Source organism: Oncorhynchus gorbuscha, unplaced genomic scaffold (assembly GCF_021184085.1).
Source record: "Oncorhynchus gorbuscha isolate QuinsamMale2020 ecotype Even-year unplaced genomic scaffold, OgorEven_v1.0 Un_scaffold_21:::fragment_2:::debris, whole genome shotgun sequence".
NCBI classification, from domain to species: domain Eukaryota; kingdom Metazoa; phylum Chordata; class Actinopteri; order Salmoniformes; family Salmonidae; genus Oncorhynchus; species Oncorhynchus gorbuscha.
Window position 1 is genome coordinate 187004 of NW_025745053.1, and position 19343 is coordinate 206346.

General features: G+C 49.0%; 1 protein-coding gene across 5 annotated transcripts in view; it reads left to right on the forward strand.

Annotated features, from left to right (window-relative positions):
* LOC124017457 (protein SOGA1-like) overlaps nt 1-19343 on the forward strand; it is an 80467-nt gene that overhangs the window by 53005 nt on the left and 8119 nt on the right. The window contains exons 5-10 of one of the 5 annotated variants that reach the window (XM_046332647.1): nt 1581-2921; nt 5399-5515; nt 8227-8427; nt 8858-9088; nt 9837-9992; nt 10285-10452. In XM_046332647.1, coding sequence (XP_046188603.1) covers nt 1581-2921; nt 5399-5515; nt 8227-8427; nt 8858-9088; nt 9837-9992; nt 10285-10452 — 2214 coding nt within the window. The remainder of the gene's footprint in view (nt 1-1580; nt 2922-5398; nt 5516-8226; nt 8428-8857; nt 9089-9836; nt 9993-10284; nt 10453-19343) is intronic. The other 4 variants (XM_046332650.1, XM_046332649.1, XM_046332648.1 and 1 more) reach the window with 4 other exon arrangements.

Sequence of the window (19343 nt, forward strand, 5' to 3'; positions counted from 1 at the left end):
AATGTTTTTACGTTACAGCCTTATTGTAATAAAATAAATAATTAATCATCAATCTACACACAATACCACATAATGACAAAGCACATTTTTTGTAAATAATACATAAGTATTCAGACCCTTTGCCATGAGGCTCGATATTGATCTCCGGTGCATCCTGTTTTCATTGATCATCCTTGAGATGTTTCTACGACTTGATTGGAGTCCACCTGTGGTAAATTCAATTGCTTGGGCATTATTTAGAAAGGCACACACCTGTCTATATAAGGTCCCACAGTTGACAGTGCATCTCAGAGCAAAAACCAAGTCATGAGGTCGACGGAATTGTCCAAGGCGACCTGAGACAGGATTGTGCTGAGGCACAGATCTGGGGAAGGGTACCAAAAAAATGTATGCAGCATTGAAGGTCGCCAAGGACAAAGTGCCCGCCATCATTCTTAAATTAAAGACATTTGGAACCACCAAGACTCTTAGAGCTGGCAGCCTAACCGTAACACAGCGCGCATCCAACCCGGAAGCCAGCCGCACCAATGTGTTGGAGGACCACTGTGCCACCCGGGAGGCCCGGAACAGAAACAATTGAATAAATTTTAGAATAAGGCTGTAACCTAACCAAAATGTGGATAAAGTCAAGGGGTCTGAATACTTTCCGAAGGCACCTTAGGTAGAATACAGGAGGATATTTTCTCTATTGAGATTATTTCCTTATTTATTTCTGACCAAATGTAAAATGTTCCTGATTAATTTGATAGAGTGGGTTAGGTGTTCTCTATACCAAATTAGTTGACACCCTGAGTCTTTTTTCTTGTTTCACACCTGGTAGTTTGGTGGATGGGACTAACAGCACACTGTAACTTAGAGGGCAACCAGCGGGTCCATCTCCTCTATACCACATTTCTTGTAGGATGCTCATTTATTTGATGAAGTCTGGGTTCCTGCTCTTTAATCCAAAGGCAGACCTATATTCCAGGATAAGATAGTAAAGAATGTGTGTTCCATAGTGTTCGCTCTCGCTCTCTCTTCCTCCATTTCTGTGGGGATGAGGTTAATGCAGTGGAGTGCCACTGTGACATACTGTAATTGGTGTAAACCTTCTCCAGACTGTGTTTGATGTTCTGGGAAATAGCCCCATCACCAATAAAGTACACAACACATTATTTAATGGGTCTTCACCATTTTGAGTCAGTTGGTTAAATAATAGCGGGTGTTTAATATTCAAAATAGCTTATGTCTTTTATAAATACACCAATGTACCTCAATGCCCCCAGCTAGCACACATTACACTGTAATATAGTATGCATGACTCCCCAGTGTTGCATCAACCTATCCCACTTTGCCCCCAAAAATCCATAGCATTGGTCTAAATATTTGAAGGGGTTAATATGAGGATGTCAAATGAGTTTAAGCCAGAAAGAAACTCCCACACAATTAATTTTTTTATTTTATTTTGGCCTCGCAATCTTTCTCTCTCGGTCTCTCTCTCTCTGTGGTATGTGAAAGGATATATTGTCATTGTGTGTGTGAGTGAGCCAGTGTGTTGTCAGTGTTCCTAACAGCTGGTCTCTATGCCTCTCTGGGGCCAGCAGGAGGACAACTCTGACCTCAAGTGCCAGCTCCATTTTGCCAAGGAGGAGTCCGTTCTCATGTGCAAGAAGCTGACCAAGATGGCCAAGGACAGCGAGGCCATGCGGGAGGAGCTGGCCAAGTACCGCTCGGTCTACGGCGATGTGGACGCCTCACTCACCGTGGAGGAGGTCAACGACTCACCCCACACCCGCGAGGCCGAGGTTAGAGTTCACCTGAAGCTGGTGGAGGAGGAAGCCAACCTGCTGAGCCGGCGCATCGTGGAACTAGAGGTGGAGAACCGTGGCCTACGGGCCGAGATGGACGACATGAAGGGCCAGGAGCTGCCTCCAGGGCTGGGAGGCATGGGAGGCCCTGGAGGAGGAGGTCTGGATAACGTGATGGAGCTCCAGAGGCACCTGCAGTTTGTGGAGGAGGAAGCGGAGCTGCTACGGCGCTCGCTGCTGGAGATGGAGGAGCAGAACAAGCTGCTGATGAATGAGATCAACCGCTACAAGTCGGAGCTGCCGCTGACGTTGGACCCAAACCAGGATGAATGCTCGTCCATCTCTCTCCTGGAGGATGGTCATGGTGGGGGAGCTCTCATCAGCACCGAGGCCCCCCATGAGGAGCTGCTGCAGTCCGCCAGGCTCCAGATCGGGGAGCTGAGCGGCAAAGTGAAGAAGCTCCAGTACGAGAACCGTGTGTTGCTGTCCAACCTGCAACGCTGCGACCTGGCCTCCTACCACAGCTCTTCTAGGCCCGCCCTGGAGACCGACGCTGAGGCAGGGGACTCGGCCGAGTGCCTCCCCAGCCAAGCGTGCCGGGAAGGCCCCATCGGAGGGGAGAACAAGCCCCTGGAGGAGAAGGAGAAGAAGACGTCCACGGGGGTTCCCATTCACCTGCACGGTAACGTCCCCCTGGGGCTGAATGACCATGAGGCCCTGCTGGCCATGAGGGACCAGGCCCGCCTCATCTCTACAGCCATACAGCTGCTGACCGCTTCTGATTCCAACTGCCCCTCCCTCTCCCTCTACCGTAAGATCTCCTCCAACTCCTCCGGGGAGACTGCAGAGCCCTGTGTCCCAGAGAAGAGCCAGCAGTCCCAACCCTCGGAGCTCCAGGACCTGCCCCTGGTGGAGGCTCTGACGGGCAGGCTGCGAGCACTGCACACCCAGCTCCAGGCCTTCGTGAAGCGAGTGGAGAGCCTTGGCAGCGCCCCTCCTGGGAGGGAGCAGGTGGAGGTGGCATCCCCCCTGCCTCTACTGTCCGAAGCTGGAGACTCCGTGGTGGATACGCCCTCTGCCTCACACCCCTGCCCTCCAGACGACCAGGCGGGTGAGATCACTGCAGGGCAGAAGGTAAGAATGAACACCCTCCTCTTCCCACCACTCATTTATTATTGAATTTGTTTCTTTCCTTTTCTTTCATATGCTCCTTTTTTGTAGCAAGGCTATTATTTCTGTTCCGTTTGCTCCCACCCCTTCCCAGCTCACACTATGGTTTCTCCCTGCCGGCACACATGACACGCATGCTGCTTTGATGCCTTATAACCTGTTATAGATGCTACATAGAGCTCAGGGCTCAAATGGAGCCACCACTGTGCTGCATGACAACTAGAATGATAAAGAAATCATAGAAGCCGTAAGCCACCATCTATTTACACACATCAAAATACAATTTGCATATCCAAGTAAATGCACTCTAGTAAAGTTGGTTCTATGCTTAGAGTTAAGCTCCATTAGAGGCCAACTGAGTCCCAACCCCATCCGCTCTCTCACCCCATCCCCCCGTCTCTCCCTCCCTCTCTCACCCCGTCTCTCCTTCTCTCCCCCTCCCTCCCTCTCTCACCCCATCCCCTTCTCTCCCTCCCCATCTCATCCCTCCTCTCCCCATCCCCGTCTCTCCTTCTCTCCCCCGTCCCTCCCTCTCTCACCCCATCCCCCGTCTCTCCCTCCCCATCTCATCCCTCCCTCTCTCACCCCGTCTCTCCTTCTCTCCCCCCGTCCCTCCCTCTCTCCCTCCCTCCCCATCTCATCCCTCCCTCTCTCACCCCTTCTCTCCTTCTCTCCCCCGTCCCTCCCTCTCTCACCACATCCCCCGTCCCTCCCTCTCTCACCACATCCCCCGTCCCTCCCTCTCTCACCACATCCCCCCGTCCCTCCCTCTCTCACCACATCCCCCGTCCCTCCCCTCTCTCACCACATCCCCGTCTCTCCCTTCCCATCTCATCCCTCCCTCTCTCACCCCGTCTCTCCTTCTCTCAACCCGTCTCTCCCTCTCTCAAAACGTCCCTCCTTCTCTCACCCCGTCCCTCCTTCTCTCACCCCGTCCCTCCCTCTCTCAACCCGTCTCTCCTTCTCTCAACCGGTCTCTCCTTCTCTCACCCCGTCCCTCCTTCTCTCACCCCGTCCCTCCTTCTCTCACCCCGTCCCTCCTTCTCTCACCCCGTCCCTCCTTCTCTCACCCCGTCCCTCCTTCTCTCACCCCGTCCCTCCTTCTCTCACCCCGTCCCTCCTTCTCCGACCCCGTCCCTCCTTCTCTCACCCTGTCCCTCCTTCTCTCACCCCGTCCCTCCTCTCACCCCGTCCCTCCTTTTCTCACCCCGTCCCTCCTTTTCTCACCCCGTCCCTCCTTCTCTCACCCCGTCTCTCCCTCTCTCACCCCATCTCTCCCTCTCTCACCCCCGTCTCTCCTTCTCTCACCCCGTCTCCTTCTCTCACCCCGTCTCTCCCTCTCTCACCCCGTCTCTCCCTCTCTCAACCCGTTTCTCCCTCTCTCAACCCTTCTCTCACCGCGTCTCTCCCTCTCTCACCCCGTCTCTCCCTCTCTCAACCCGTTTCTCCCTCTCTCAACCCGTCCCTCCTTCTCTCAACCCGTCCCTCTCTCTCTCACCCCGTCTCTCCCTCTCTCAACCCGTTTCTCCCTCTCTCAACCCGTCCCTCCTTCTCTCAACCCGTCCCTCCTTCTCTCAACCCGTCCCTCTCTCTCTCACCCCATCTCTCCATCTCTCACCCCGTCTCTCCATCTCTCACCCCGTCTCTCCCTCTCTCAACCCCGTCTCTCCTTCTCTCACCCTGTCTCTCCCTCTCTCAACCCCGTCTCTCCCTTCTTCACCCCGTCCCCTCTCTCTCACTCCTCCCTCTCTCTCACCCCTCCCTCCCTCTCAACCCCGTCCCTCCTTCTCTCACCCCGTCCCTCCCTCTCCTTCTCTCACCCCGTCCCCCGTCTCTCCTTCCCTCCTCTCACCCCGTCCCCTCTCTCTCACCCCGTCCCTCCCTCTCTCACCCCGTCTCTCCCTCTCTCAACCCGTAACCTCCTTCTCTCACCCCGTCCCTCCCTCTCTCACCCCGTCCCTCCCTCTCTCACCCCGTCCCTCCCTCTCTCCCCCCTCTCACTGCATGGGCACCATGACCGCTGCTTTCTTCACTTGTTTCCCTTTCCCTTTCTTCCTCTCTCTTCTTTCACTCCTTTGATTATGTTAATCCCCTCTCCTACACTCTCCTCTTACGGTCCTTCACTCCCACCCTCATCCCCCAACCCTCCAGCCGTCGCTCGTACTTCTCATCATTGTTTTGGTTCTGTTCTCCACTCTGTCCTACGCCACTCTGACAAAGCTGTTTTTCCTTTACATACTTTTATTTGTCCTGTGAGGTTCATTCTTTATTTTCAATGTGTCTTCCGGATCTTCCATTTTGGTTGTATTGTTTTGTTTTCGATTCCCTCTCTCCCTACCATATGTCTCCCCTCATCTTCTTCCTTCCCTTTCCTCTCTTCCTCTTTCCCTCTTTTTATTATTTTGTTTCATTTTTATTCATTAACTTGCCCATGCATGCAGCAGCCCGACTTTAGGGACCAATCAGAGCGTGAAGTGAAAGGTCAGGAGGAGGAGGAGGGTGACAGCCACATTGACAACAACAAGAACCAGGTTAAACAGGAGACGGACACAGCCCTGGTAGGTCACTGCTATAGAACAGTCAAAATACACACATGCATACGCATACACACACACACACACACACACACACACACACACACACACACACACACACACACACACACACACACACACACACACACACACACACACACACACACACACACACACACACACACACACACACACACACACCTTGATGGCCCAAACATGCGGGTTTAGGCTGTCTTTAGGCTCGCTTCCCTCGTTCTTTCATGTGATAGATAGTGGGGGAATCAGGTTGGAATCACACTGCAGTAAACACAATGACATCAGCTCTTGAAGTGAGCAGAGGAAGTGTCTGCTGCTCAGTGTTCGTTTGACCTTTCCTAGCAGGTCTCCTTGGAAACCTGGGCTGTGAGGGAGGGGCAACTGCAGAAGCAATGAATAGAGCAGAGAGCAACACAATCGCCACAATCGCTCTCCTGTTACAGGATATACAATGTTACTTTTATAATATGTCATGAAAGGGAAGGTTTCTCTCTGGGCTGTACTGTAGCACATAATCAGTTAGTCATCTGAACACACACTCCCTAACTGTGAGAACTAGAGAAACTCATTGTTGCTGTCAGTAGGCTGGTTATTAAAGGTTCTCCAGAGTAAACACATTCTCCAAATATAGAATTATATAATGATAGTAGACGGTTAACTATGACAACATTCAGCAGGCCACATTAAATCAGCTTGTGGGTGACTTTTGGCCCACGGGCCACCTGTTTGAAATAAGTAGGTCTAATAATTCACCCTGTGTCTCTCTCAGTAACCTCTGCATCACAAACTGCTGTTGGCTTCTACACATTATCATCCTCCCTGCTCTTCTCCCCTCTCAGTGATCAATGATGAGGCTGCCAGGTCCGGGGAGATCAGGACCAGCTCCGGTGAGGGAAGGAGGAAAGGACAGGGGATAGGACAGGCAGGCAGTAACACCTTGGCCCTACGCCGGGCGACGTTATCACACGCAGACTGCCTGAGTGCTCTGTGTGTCTGTAGAGACAGGGTCGGTCGATAGAAGCGTGACAGGGCTGATGTATGGACATGGATGTTGGTGGGAACCTGGGGTCCATCAGGCTGACTGTGTTCTGGGTCCTCTTCATTAGGGAACATAGTTTCAAAACGTTGTGCAGGTCGTCCCTCCCCGTTTTAGTCAGTTTTCCCCTGTTTAGTGCCTAATGAATACGGCCCTGGTCTCTCCCCACTGAGTGGTGCCTCTTGTGTCCATTACCACCAAACAACCCTTTCAGAGTAACTGTGTAATGTTAAAAATAGGGTACTATATCCTGCTCAGAAAGGAACTTAAGTAGAAGATTCTTCTGCGGGACAGTACGACTGACATAATGCTGTGAAAGGCATTGGAAACTGACAGCAGGTTATCCATTGATATGCATTGAGTCTGTGTCTAAGGCTTGGCTGGGGAGTGTAAGCCTTTTATACAACTGTTATGGTCTATGAGGCAAATATGCTTTGGAATGTGAGGAAATTGAAAGGTTTAGCAGCTGAAATTGAGCTCCCTTCACTCTTACTCCTTGGATCCCTTTGGTGAGAGAAAGAGGGTGTCCGAAGTCACTTACAGAGGCTGCTGAGGAGAAGGAGAAAGGGGGAGAAATGCAGAAGTGGGCTACGGTGTAAATTATATACAAAAATTGGCTGCAAATCCATTTGTGACTGGCTGAGTAATAGTGAGCTACAGTGTCATAGTGCAATTGGAACTTGCACTGGCAGGGACTCTCTCAGAATACACAGGGAGGGTAGAGTTGTTGGGACTGCCAAGATGTTGGTTATCCCTAGTAAATAACCAAGTAGATTATGAGTAGATATTGAGTGTGCAAAGAATTTCTTTGAAATGGGGAAAAAAAACAATGATTCCAGCAATGCAACATCTAAATAAACTAACATTAAAATAATATTGTATTTTCACTTATCTGTCAAAGCCCTCAGAGAATCTTGGGACAAAACATAAAGGTTGTTATTGTACCTCAAAACAACAGCAGTAGTCTTAAAGTGCCATTTAAACACAGATATCCATGGAACATTATGACACAGTGGATATTGGAATAATATTTAAAACCTTCAGAGTCTATTAATGCCCCTCGGGGTATTTCAGTCTTCCACAGAACACCCCCATTGACCCACCTTATCAAATTCTACACACTAATTGGTGAAGAGAAAAAATGTTGGGCGTTGAGTGATAATGAAAAGCTTGAGTGGCTGGTCTTGTGCCTGTCATTAGAACGGAGGCCATTTGAGGAGCATTTCGTAGGTTAGCGCTAATGGTAGGCTGGGGTGGCCCCCACCACGGGTTAGGCTGGGATGGCCCCCACCACAGTTTAGGCTGGGGTGGCCCCCACCACGGGTTAGGCTGGGGTGGCCCCCACCACGGTTTAGGCTGGGATGGCCCCCACCACGGGTTAGGCTGGGGTGGCCCCCACCACGGGTTAGGCTGTGGTGGCCCCCACCACGGGTTAGGCTGGTGTGGCCCCCACCACGGGTTAGGCTGGTGTGGCCCCCACCACGGGTTAGCGAGAAGTGAAGAAGAACACTACTACGGAGAACAGTAACTCCAGTAACTGATTTATGAATGGAGGATATTTTTCAGTTGTGGGAAGTGGTGTGCTATGCTTTACACTTTCCAGGGTGTTCTAGCATTGCAGAGTGTATGGTAATCTAGCTATAATGGTGTATCCCTCCCTCAGCAGATCAGTGAGCTGCAGGCCCTTCTGTTGGAGGCGAGGGACAATGCTTGCAGGACGCAGGAGGAACTTACTGTCGAGAGGCAGGAGGAACGGACTGTGGAGTGGCAGGAGGAACTGACTGTGGAGTGGCAGGAGGAACTGACTGTGGAGAGACAGGATCACAGAGGCCCCACCCACAGCAGCTCACAGACATTCACACAGGTGCACAATCATCAAACTGTTCTATATCTATGTACACAACACTGACTACAGTCAAACCCTTCTAAACCACACAGAGCATTGTTACTGTAACGGCTTGTCAATGCTAATAGAGTATGCACCACACCTGAGAACAGTATGGTATCACTACTATGATATGTACAACAACAACAATTTATTATATACATGCATTCACCCACTTAGCAAACAGCTAAAGCAAACTCCATAAACGGTGCTGCACGTAATCCCTTATCATAACAACACTGGCACTGTGAGCCCCTGTAGCCCACTGACTGGCCTGTCTCCTCTCTCTCTCTGTGTATGTGCGTACGCCTGCCTGCCTGCCTGCCTGCCTGCCTGCCTGCCTGCCTGCCTGCCTGCCTGCCTGCCTGCCTGCCTGCCTGCGTGTGTTTGTCTCTCCCTCTGTCTCCAGCTGCAGGAGGAGCACCAGAAGGCCCTGACGAGAAGGGACTTCCAGCTGCAGAGTCTGAGTCTGCAGACGCGGCTGCAGCAGAAGTTCTGGAGCCAAGAGAGGAACCTGATGTTGCAGGAGTCCCAGCAGCTCAAGCAGACCCTGCTGCTGCTCAGCCTCAAGCTGCGTTGCTTCCTCAAACAGTGGCGGCTGGGACGCAAGCTGGACACGGAGGCCAAGGATGTCCTGGAGGTACGGGACTGACTAGCCACCCTCTCCCTTTGAATCAGCCACTTAGCTGTGGCATAGTAGTTTGGTTGGTTGATATTATTTTATCCTCGTTAGCCAGCAGCATTCCACCCTGCATCCCACTTCTGGCTTGCTTCTGAAATTAAGCGTTGGCTTGTCCTGGTTGGTCCCTGGATGGGAGACCAGATGCTGCTGGAAGTAGTGTTGGAGGGTCAGTAGGAGGCACTCTTTCCTCTGGTCTAAAACAATGTAAATATTCCAATGCCCCAGGGCAGAGATTGGGGACGTTGCCCTGTGTAGGGTGCCGTCATTCGGATGGGATGTTAAACAGGTGTCCTGACTCTCTGTGGTCACTAAAGATCCCATTGCATTTATTGTAAGAGTAGGGCTGTTAACCCTGGTGTCCACTGTCATGGTCACCTAATCATCCCCAGCTTACAATTGGCTCGTTCATCCTGTAACTATTCCCCAGGTTGTTGCTGTAAATGAGAATCTGTTCAATCAACTTACTGTGGTCCTTCTGTAGCTCAGTTGGTAGAGCATGGCGCTTGTAACGCCAGGGTAGTAGGTTCGATTCCCGGGACCACCCATACGTAGAATGTATGCACACATGACTGTAAGTCGCTTTGGATAAAAGCGTCTGCTAAATGGCATATTATTATTATTATTATTATTTTACTGGGTTAAATCAAATGAATGAGCTGTTTAAGAAACTTGGCTGACTACTAATTTGCTGTGTGTTTCCCTACAGGTGAACAGCCTGAAGGACCTGTACCTGCTGTTGGAGGAGGAGAGTCTGGCCGCCCACCCCGAACAGGGAAACAACAAGATTACCTCTGCAGAGGAGCAGGACCTCTGCCCCACCATCTCCAAGGAGCTCTGTGTGCTGGAGAAGAGCTACACACAGGTGCAGGAACAGGTCACACCTAGGTCATATTAATTAGTGCACACCGTTGCAAAAAAAAATGTTTTGCTACAGAAAACAAAAAACAAGCCTTTGTTATTGGACAAGTTCAGGTTGTTCCTCTCGGTTTCAGTCGATTCTTTCTGTTTAGTGTCGACTGAAGACAACCCTGACAACACACAGGAAACAGCTGTTATTGATCAAGTGCATGACATGGAGATCCTCTCAAATGTCATGTTCATCTCTATAACGTTGAGCGGTCATTCACTGATTCCCCATCCTGTCCGTGGCCTAGACGAGCGGCGTGAGCAGCACTCTGGCGGACCTGAAGGGAGCGCTCCAGGATCTGAGCGGAGAGCTGCGAGAGGAGCGCCAGGGCTCCCAGGAACTGACCCAGCAGTTTGCCCGCGCTAAGGCCTCCTGGGAGGTGGAGAGGACAGAGCTCAACAGCCTCATTACCCAGGTAAGACCACACCACATAGAAGGGCGCAACTAGCATAGAAATATAATTACTAGAATGGAAACTTGACTTCACCGCCATGGGTACCCTCAATATGGCTGACATGGTATTGTGCTAGCTAGTCTATAGAAAAACCCTCTGTTGTATAGTTATAGTTTCAAACCCATAGTTTACCTAAAACCAACTAAAAACCTAATTTGGCTAGTTCAGAGGCCAGTCTACTATGTAGCTTACAGACCAATGGATTTCAGATTTGTCACAGTCCCTGCCTGGCCATTATGTTAGAGGCTTAGCATAATAAGGCATCCCTGGGAGGGTAATACATCAGCCATTACACCAGACTACTGGATAGAGAGGGCTGATAATAGGACTCTGGCCACCAGGGTTAGGATCGTTCCCTAATTGGAGGTTGAATAAAGACTTTAGAGTAGACTCTTGCCTGATCAGTCAGACCTTCTCTATACCGACTGGGCTCCAATCGTTTCTCCTGTTGGCTGCCTGGATGTCTGAGGGAAAGACATTGATTGTCTGACCATTAAGTGGGCTTTTCTAGTTATTAATAAGAAATGTCTTCAATCAGCATGCAGGCTAGCACCCTCTGAAGCTGTACGAAGATCAAGTTACCCATTCATAAAGGATGACATGACCTGTCATTTCTCAAAGTTTTACTGAGAGAAGCTGCCGAGCTGTGGGGAGCTATGTTACAGATGATCAGAAGTATGAATCAGTCACTGGGTATTCATTTAATCACCAATACTCATGTTGACAAGTGGCTTGAAACTGCTGATATCCCGAGGTGGTGGATTTGTGCCAATCTATCTGTCTGGGGTTTAGTTTGGCCGTCTAGTTTGTGTGTGTGTGTGTGTGTGTGTGTGTGTGTGTGTGTGTGTGTGTGTGTGTGTGTGTGTGTGTGTGTGTGTGTGTGTGTGTGTGTGTGTGTGTGTGTGTGTGTGTGTGTGTGTGTGTGTGTGTGTGTGTGTGTGTGTGTGTGTGTGTGTCTCTGTGTGTCTCTGTGTGTCTCTGTGTGTGTCTGTGTGTCTCTGTGTGTGTCTGTGTGTGTGTCTCTGTGTGTCTCTGTGTGTGTGTGCATGCGGGCGAGCGAGTGAGCGACAGAGGTAACTGGCAGTGAGAGATGAAGTTAATATACAGACTCCTCGGAACCTAAGACACTCTCATAACAACATCCTCCGTAATGACATAAATGAGCAGGGTTTGAGACAGGTCACCACATTACACCGAGATAATGTATATATTATCAAACCGGTGGGGAAATAGAAGGCAAAAAAGAGAAAAGGAATTAAGAGAGGAAGAGATGGAGAGGAATAATGAGAGGAGGGATAGAGAGAGAGAGAGAGAGACCCCACAGTGTTTCATCACAGCAGCAAGATGTGTGAGCTGTTGCCACAAGAAAAGGGCAACCAGTGAAGAACAAACACCATTGTAAATACAACCCATATTTATGCTTATTTATTTTCCCTTTTGTACCATTTGCACATTGTTACAACACTGTATATAGACATAATATGACATTTGAAATGTCTTTATTCTTTTGGAACTTCTGTGAGTGTAATGTTTACTGTTCAGTTGTATTGTTTATTTCACTTTTGTTTATTATCTACTTCACTTGCTTTGGCAATGTTAACATATGTTTCCCATGGTAATAAAGAGAAGAATAAACAGAGAGAGAGAGAATAAATAGAGGGAGAGAGAGGGGGAATAAACAGAGAGAGCGAGAGAATAAATAGAGGGAGAAAGAGGGGGGGAATAAACAGAGAGAGAGAGAATAAATAGAGGGAGAGAGAGGGGGAATAAACAGAGAGGGAGAGAGAGAGAATAAATAGAGGGAGAGAGAGAGAATAAATAGAGAGAGAGAGGGGGAATAAACAGAGAGGAGAGAGAGAGAGAATAAATAGAGGGAGAGAGAGGGGGAATAAACAGAGAGAGGGGGAATAAGAGAGAGAGAGAATAAATAGAGGGAGAGAGAGGGAGGGGGAATAAACAGAGGGAGAGAGGGGAATAAACAGAGAGAGAGAATAAATAGAGGGAGAGAGAGAGAGGGAGAATAAAACAGAGAGGGGGAATAAACAGAGAGGGGGAATAAACAGAGAGAGAGAATAAATAGAGGGAGAGAGAGGGGGAATAAACAGAGAGAGAGAGAATAAATAGAGGGAGAGAGGGGGAATAAACAGAGAGAGAGAATAAATAGAGAGAGAAAGAGGGGGAATAAAAAGAGAGAGAGAGAATAAATAGAGGGAGAGAGAGGGGGAATAAACAGAGAGAGAGAGATAATAAATAGAGGAGGAGAGAGGGGGAATAAACAGAGAGAGAGAGAGAGAATAAATAGAGGGGGAGAGGGGGAATAAACAGAGAGGGGGAATAAATAGAGGGAGAGAGAGGGGGAATAAACAGAGAGAGAGAGAATAAATTGGGGGTAGAGAGAGGGGGGAGAGAGAATAAACAGAGAGAGAGAGAATAAATAGAGAGGAGAAAGAGATAATAAATAGGGGAATAAACAGAGAGAGAGAGAATAAATAGAGGGGAGAGAGGGGGAATAAACAGAGAGAGAGAGAGAGAGAATAAATAGAGGGAGAGAGAGGGGGAATAAACAGAGAGAGCGAGAGAATAAATAGAGGGAGAAAGAGGGGGAATAAACAGAGAGAGAGAGAGAATAAATAGAGGGAGAGAGAGGGGGAATAAACAGAGAGGGGGGGAGAGAGAGAGAATAAATAGAGGGAGAGGGGGAATAAACAGAGAGAGAGAGAGAGAGAGAATAAATAGAGGGAGAGAGAGGGGGAATAAACAGAGAGAGGGGGAATAAACAGAGAGAGAGAATAAATAGAGGGAGGGGAGAGGGGGAATAAATAGAGGGAGAGAGAGAATAAATAGAGGGAGAGAGAGGGGGAATAAACAGAGAGAGAGAGATAATAAATAGAGGGAGAGAGGGGGAATAAACAGAGAGAGAGAGAGAATAAATAGATGGGGAGAGAGGGGGAATAAACAGAGAGAGGGGGAATAAACAGAGAGAGAGAATAAATAGAGGTAGAGAGAGAGGGGGAATAAACAGAGAGAGAGAGAATAAATAGAGGGAGAGAGAGGCGGGAATAAACAGAGTGAGAGAGAGAGAATAAATAGAGGGAGAGAGAGGGGGAATAAACAGAGAGAGAGAGAATACATAGAGAGAGGGAGGGGGGAATAAACAGAGAGAGAGAGAGAATAAATAGAGAGAGAGGGGGAATAAACAGAGAGAGCGAGAATAAGTAGAGAGAGAGAGGGGGAATAAACAGAGAGAGATAGAGAGAATAAATAGAGGGAGAGAGGGGGGAATAAACAGAGAGAGAGAGAATAAATAGAGCAAGAGAGGGGGGATAAACAGAGAGAGAGAGAATAAATAGAGGGAGAGAGAGGGAGAGAGAGGGGGAATAAACAGAGAGAGAGAGAGAGAATAAATAGAGAGAGGGGGAGAATACACAGGGAGAGAGAGAGAATAAATAGAGGGAGAGAGAGAGAGGTGGAATAAACAGAGAGAGAGAGAATACATAGGGGGAGAGAGAGGGGGAATAAACAGAGAGAGAGAGGGGGGAATAAACACAGAGAGAGAATAAATAGAGGGAGAGAGAGGGAATAAACAGAGAGAGAGAGAATAAATAGAGGGAGAGAGAGAGGGGGGGAATAAACACAGAGAGAGAGAGAATAAATAGAGGGGAGAGAGGGAATAAACAGAGAGAGAGGGATGTTTTATTTATTTTTAAGAGAGAGAGAGGTACAGTACATTAGACACAGAGAGAGTTTGAGGCATGTTTCCTTGGTCCTGTCAGACTGTTCCCTCCCTCTGCAGTCCCTCCTCCGTGGGTCTGTAGGGGCACAGCTAAATGGTTGCCTGCCCTGAGAGCAGTACTGTGCCATGGGTCTGTAAGGGCACAGCTAAATGGTTGCCTGCCCTGAGAGCAGCACTCTGCCATGGGTCTGTAAGGGCACAGCTAAATGGTTGCCTGCCCTGAGAGCAGCATTGTGCCATGGATCTGTAAGGGCACAGCTAAATGGTTGCCTGCCCTGAGAGCAGCACTGTGCCATCGGTCTGTAAGGACACAGCTAAATGGTTGCCTGCCCTGAGAGCAGCACTGTGCCATGAGTCTGGAAGGGCACAGCTAAATGGTTGCCTGCCCTGAGAGCAGCACTCTGCCATGAGTCTGGAAGGGCACAGCTAAATGGTTGCCTGCCCTGAGAGCAGCACTGTGCCATGAGTCTGGAAGGGCACAGCTAAATGGTTGCCTGCCCTGAGAGCAGCACTGTGCCATGAGTCTGGAAGGGCACAGCTAAATGGTTGCCTGCCCTGAGAGCAGCACTGTGCCATGGGTCTGGAAGGGCACAGCTAAATGGTTGCCTGCCCTGAGAGTAGCACTGTGCCATGAGTCTGGAAGGGCACAGCTAAATGGTTGCCTGCCCTGAGAGCAGCACTGTGCCATGAGTCTGGAAGGGCACAGCTAAATGGTTGCCTGCCCTGAGAGCAGCACTGTGCCATGGGTCTGGAAGGGCACAGCTAAATGGTTGCCTGCCCTGAGAGCAGCACTGTGCCATGAGTCTGGAAGGGCACAGCTAAATGGTTGCCTGCCCTGAGAGCAGCACTGTGCCATGAGTCTGGAAGGGCACAGCTAAATGGTTGCCTGCCCTGAGAGCAGCACTGTGCCATGAGTCTGGAAGGGCACAGCTAAATGGTTGCCTGCCCTGAGAGCAGCACTGTGCCATGAGTCTGGAAGGGCACAGCTAAATGGTTGCCTGCCCTGAGAGCAGCACTGTGCCATGGGTCTGGAAGGGCACAGCTAAATGGTTGCCTGCCCTGAGAGCAGCACTGTGCCATGGGTCTGGAAGGGCACAGCTAAATGGTTGCCTGCCCTGAGAGCAGCACTGTGCCATGGGTCTGGAAGGGCACAGCTAAATGGTTGCCTGCCCTGAGAGCAGCACTGTGCCATGGGGATCCCTTTCCTGGCAGCGCCAACACAGCTACTCAACACCATAACTGGGTCACAATTTACAACCTGGGCCAGGCTTTTTCATTCATCCATCCCCCCTCCTTCCGCCTCCTGTATCCACCGTAGTGGCTCTCTCCTCCCTGGCAGTAGTAATGTGTTGTGTGTCAGGGTGGGAGGGAGAGAGGGAAAAGAAGGGCTGAGGAGACAGGAAAAGGGGCTTCTTGTGCATTGGTTCTACACCTTTATTAAACTGGACACAACTATCTTGTTTTTTTCAGTGATATTTCCTGATGAAATAATGGTCTACATGGACTGTAGGAGCATGACTCAGTCTGTAGCCTTGGGTGAAGTCTAGATTTGACCCCGTGTTAGAATCCTGATTTGTGTTTTGTTTGTGTATCACCAGAAGACCCAGATGACAATGTAATTCAGTTGAAACACTTTAAAAAGGTGTCACCTGTGTGAATCATGGCCATCATCAAAGCGTTGACTCTCTTTCTGAGTGGCGCAGTGGTCTAAGGCACTGCATCTCGGTGCAAGAGGCGTCACTACAGACCCAGGTTTGATTCTAGGCTGTATCACAACCGGTCGGGATTGGGAGTCCCATGGGGCGGCGCACAATTGGCCCAGCGTTGTGCGGTCTTGGCCGGGTAGGCTGTCATTGTAAATAAGAATTTGTTCTTAACTGACTTGCCTAGTTAAATAAAGGTTAGGGTCGATAATCCAGAGTCGTGGGGTCAAGATGCAGGCCCAGGTTCAGGTGAGGCGAAGCTCTGAGTAGAGGCAAAGGTACAGGATGGCAGCTAGGCTCAGGGGCAGGCAGCCAGGCTCAGGGGCAGGCAGCCAGGCTCAGGGGCAGGCAGCCAGGCTCAGGGGCAGGCAGCCAGGCTCAGGGGCAGGCAGCCAGGCTCAGGGGCAGGCAGCCAGGCTCAGGGGCAGGGGTGGCAGCCAGGCTCTGGGGCAGGCAGCCAGGCTCTGGGGCAGGCAGCCAGGCTCTGGGGCAGGCAGCCAGGCTCTGGGGCAGGCAGCCAGGCTCTGGGACAGGCAGCCAGGCTCAGGGGCAGGCAGCCAGGCTCAGGGGCAGACAGCCAGGCTCAGGGGCAGGGGGAGGCAGCCAGGCTCTGGGGCAGCCAGAGTGGTCAGGCAGGCGGGCTCAGAGTCAGGACAGGCAGGGGTCAAATCCAGGAGGACAAGAAAAGATATACTGGAAAAAGCAGGAGCTGAGACACAAAACACTGGTAGGCTTGAACAAACAAGACAAACTGACACAGACAGACAGAAAACACAGGTATAAATACCCAGGGGATATAGTGCCTTGAAAAGGTATTCACCCCCTTGACGTTTTTCCTATTTTGTTGCATTACAATCTGTAATTTAAATGGATTTTATTTGGATTTCATGTAATTGACATTCACAAAATAGTCCAAATTGGTAAATCGGAAAAAAATTAAAATAGAAAGTGGTGGGTGCATGTGTATTCACCCCCTTTGCTATGAAGCCCCTAAATAAGATCTGGTGGAACCAATTATCTTCAGAAGTCACATAATTAGTTAGATTGCACACAGGTGGACTTTATTTAAGTGTCACATGATCTGTCACATGATCTCAGTATATTTACACCTGTACTGAAAGGCACCCAGAGTCTGCAACACCACTAAGCAAGGGGCACAACCAAGCAAGTGGCACCATGAAGTCCAAGGAGCTCTCCAAACAGGTCAGGGACAAACTTGTGGAGAAGGACAGATCAGGGTTGGGTTATAAAAGCACCATTTTAAATCCATTATTTAAAAAAATGGAAAGAATATGGCACTACAATAAACCTACCAAGAGAGGGCCGCCCACCAAAACTCACGGACCAGACAAGGAGGGCATTAATCAGAGAGGCAACAAAGAGACCAAAGATAACACTGAAGGAGCTGCAAAGCTCCACGGCGGAGATTGGAGTATCTGTCCATAAGACCACTTTAAGCCGTACACTCCACAGAGCTGGGCTTGACGGAAGAGTGGCCAGAAAAAAAGCCATTGCTTAAAGAAAAAAATAAGCAATCATGTTTGGTGTTCGCCAAAAGGCATGTGGGAGACTCCCCAAACATATGGAAGAAGGTACTCTGCTTAGATGAGACAAAAATGTTGCTTTTTGGCCATCAAGGAAAACGCTATGTCTGGCACAAACCTAACACCTCTCCTCACCCCGAGAATGCCATCCCCACAGTGAAGAATGGTGGTGGCAGCATCATGCTGTGGGGAGGTTTTTCATCGGCAGGGACTGGGAAACTGGTCAGAATTGAAGGAATGATGGATGGCGCTAAATACAGGGAAATTCTTGATGGAAACCTGTTTCAGTCTTCTAGAGATTTGAGACTGGGACAGAGGTTCACCTTCCAGCATGACAATGACCCTAAGCATACTGTTAATGCAACACCCGAGTGGTTTAAGGGGAAATATTTAAATGTCTTGGAATGGCCTAGTCAAAGCCCAGACCTCAATCCAGTTGAGAATCTGTGGTATGTCTTAAATATTGCTGTACACCAGCGGAACCCATCCAACTTGAAGGAGCTGGAGCGGTTTTGCCTTGAAGAATGGGCAAAAATCCCAGTGGCTAGCTGTGCCAAGCTTATAGAGACATACCCATACGTAGAATGTATGCACACATGACTGTAAGTCGCTTTGGATAAAAGCGTCTGCTAAATGGCATATATATATTATTATTATACCCCAAGAGACTTGCAGCTGTATTTGCTGCAAAAAGGTGACTCTACAAAGTATTGACATTGGGGGGTAAATAGCTATGCATGCTCAAGTTTTCAGTTTTTCTTAATTCTTGTTTGTTTCACAATAATAAAAAAAATGGATCTTCAAAGTGGTAGGTATGTTGTGTAAATCAAATGATATAAAAAATAAAAAAATCCATTTAATTCCAGGTTGTAAGGCAACAAAATAGGAAAAATGCCAAGTGGGTGAATACTTTCGAAACCACTGTATAGGAGGGAAGATTGGCAACAGCCATCATCATTGTCACATCCTTAGAAAACATGAGCTCTTGAGTTGGGAAAATCTTGTGCAATACACAGACGCATGTCTTGTATTCAAGATCCTTAATGGCCTGGCTCCCCCTCCACTCAATATTTTTGTTAAACAGAAAACCCAGACATATGGCAGCAGATCCACAAGGTCTGCCATGAGAGGTGACTGTATAGTTCCCCTAAGGAAAAGCACCTTTAGTAAATCTGCATTCTCTGTGAGAGCTTTCCATGTCTGGAATACACTGCCATCAGACACACATAACTGCACCACATATCACACTTTCACAAAATGCTTGAAGACATGGCTAAAGGTCAATCAGATTTGTGAACATGGTCCCTAGCTGTGTGTTGCCGCTTTCCATGTTGTCTGTTGTCTGTAGCTTGTGAGGTGTGGAAACACTTTGTTGCTTTTATGAATTTTGTCTTGCTGCTTTTTGTTCTATGTTGCTCTGTCTGTATGCTACGTCTTGCTTGTCCTATATTGCTCTGTCTGTATGCTATGTCTTGCTTGTCCTATGTTGCTATGTCTATGGTGCTATTGTCTATATTGTAATTGTTTTTAATAACCTGCCCAGGGACTGCGGTTGAAAATTAGCCGGCTGGCTAAAACCGGCACTTTTACTGAAACGTTGATTAATGTGCACTGTCCTGGTAAAAATAAAATAAACTAAACTAAAACCTGGAGGGGGTGGAGACGAGCACAAGTACAGGTGAAACAGATCTGGGCGTGACAGGTACTGTTGTGGGATGCAATCGATCCCAAATTAATACAACCACTAGCATTAAAAAACGTTTAAAGTAAATGAGGCTGATTGCAACAGATCAGAACATTTAGCTTAAAATGTCGATAAACTATTAGGCTATTTTTCTCAGTATAAGCGCAGCAATGCGCACACAGCAATTG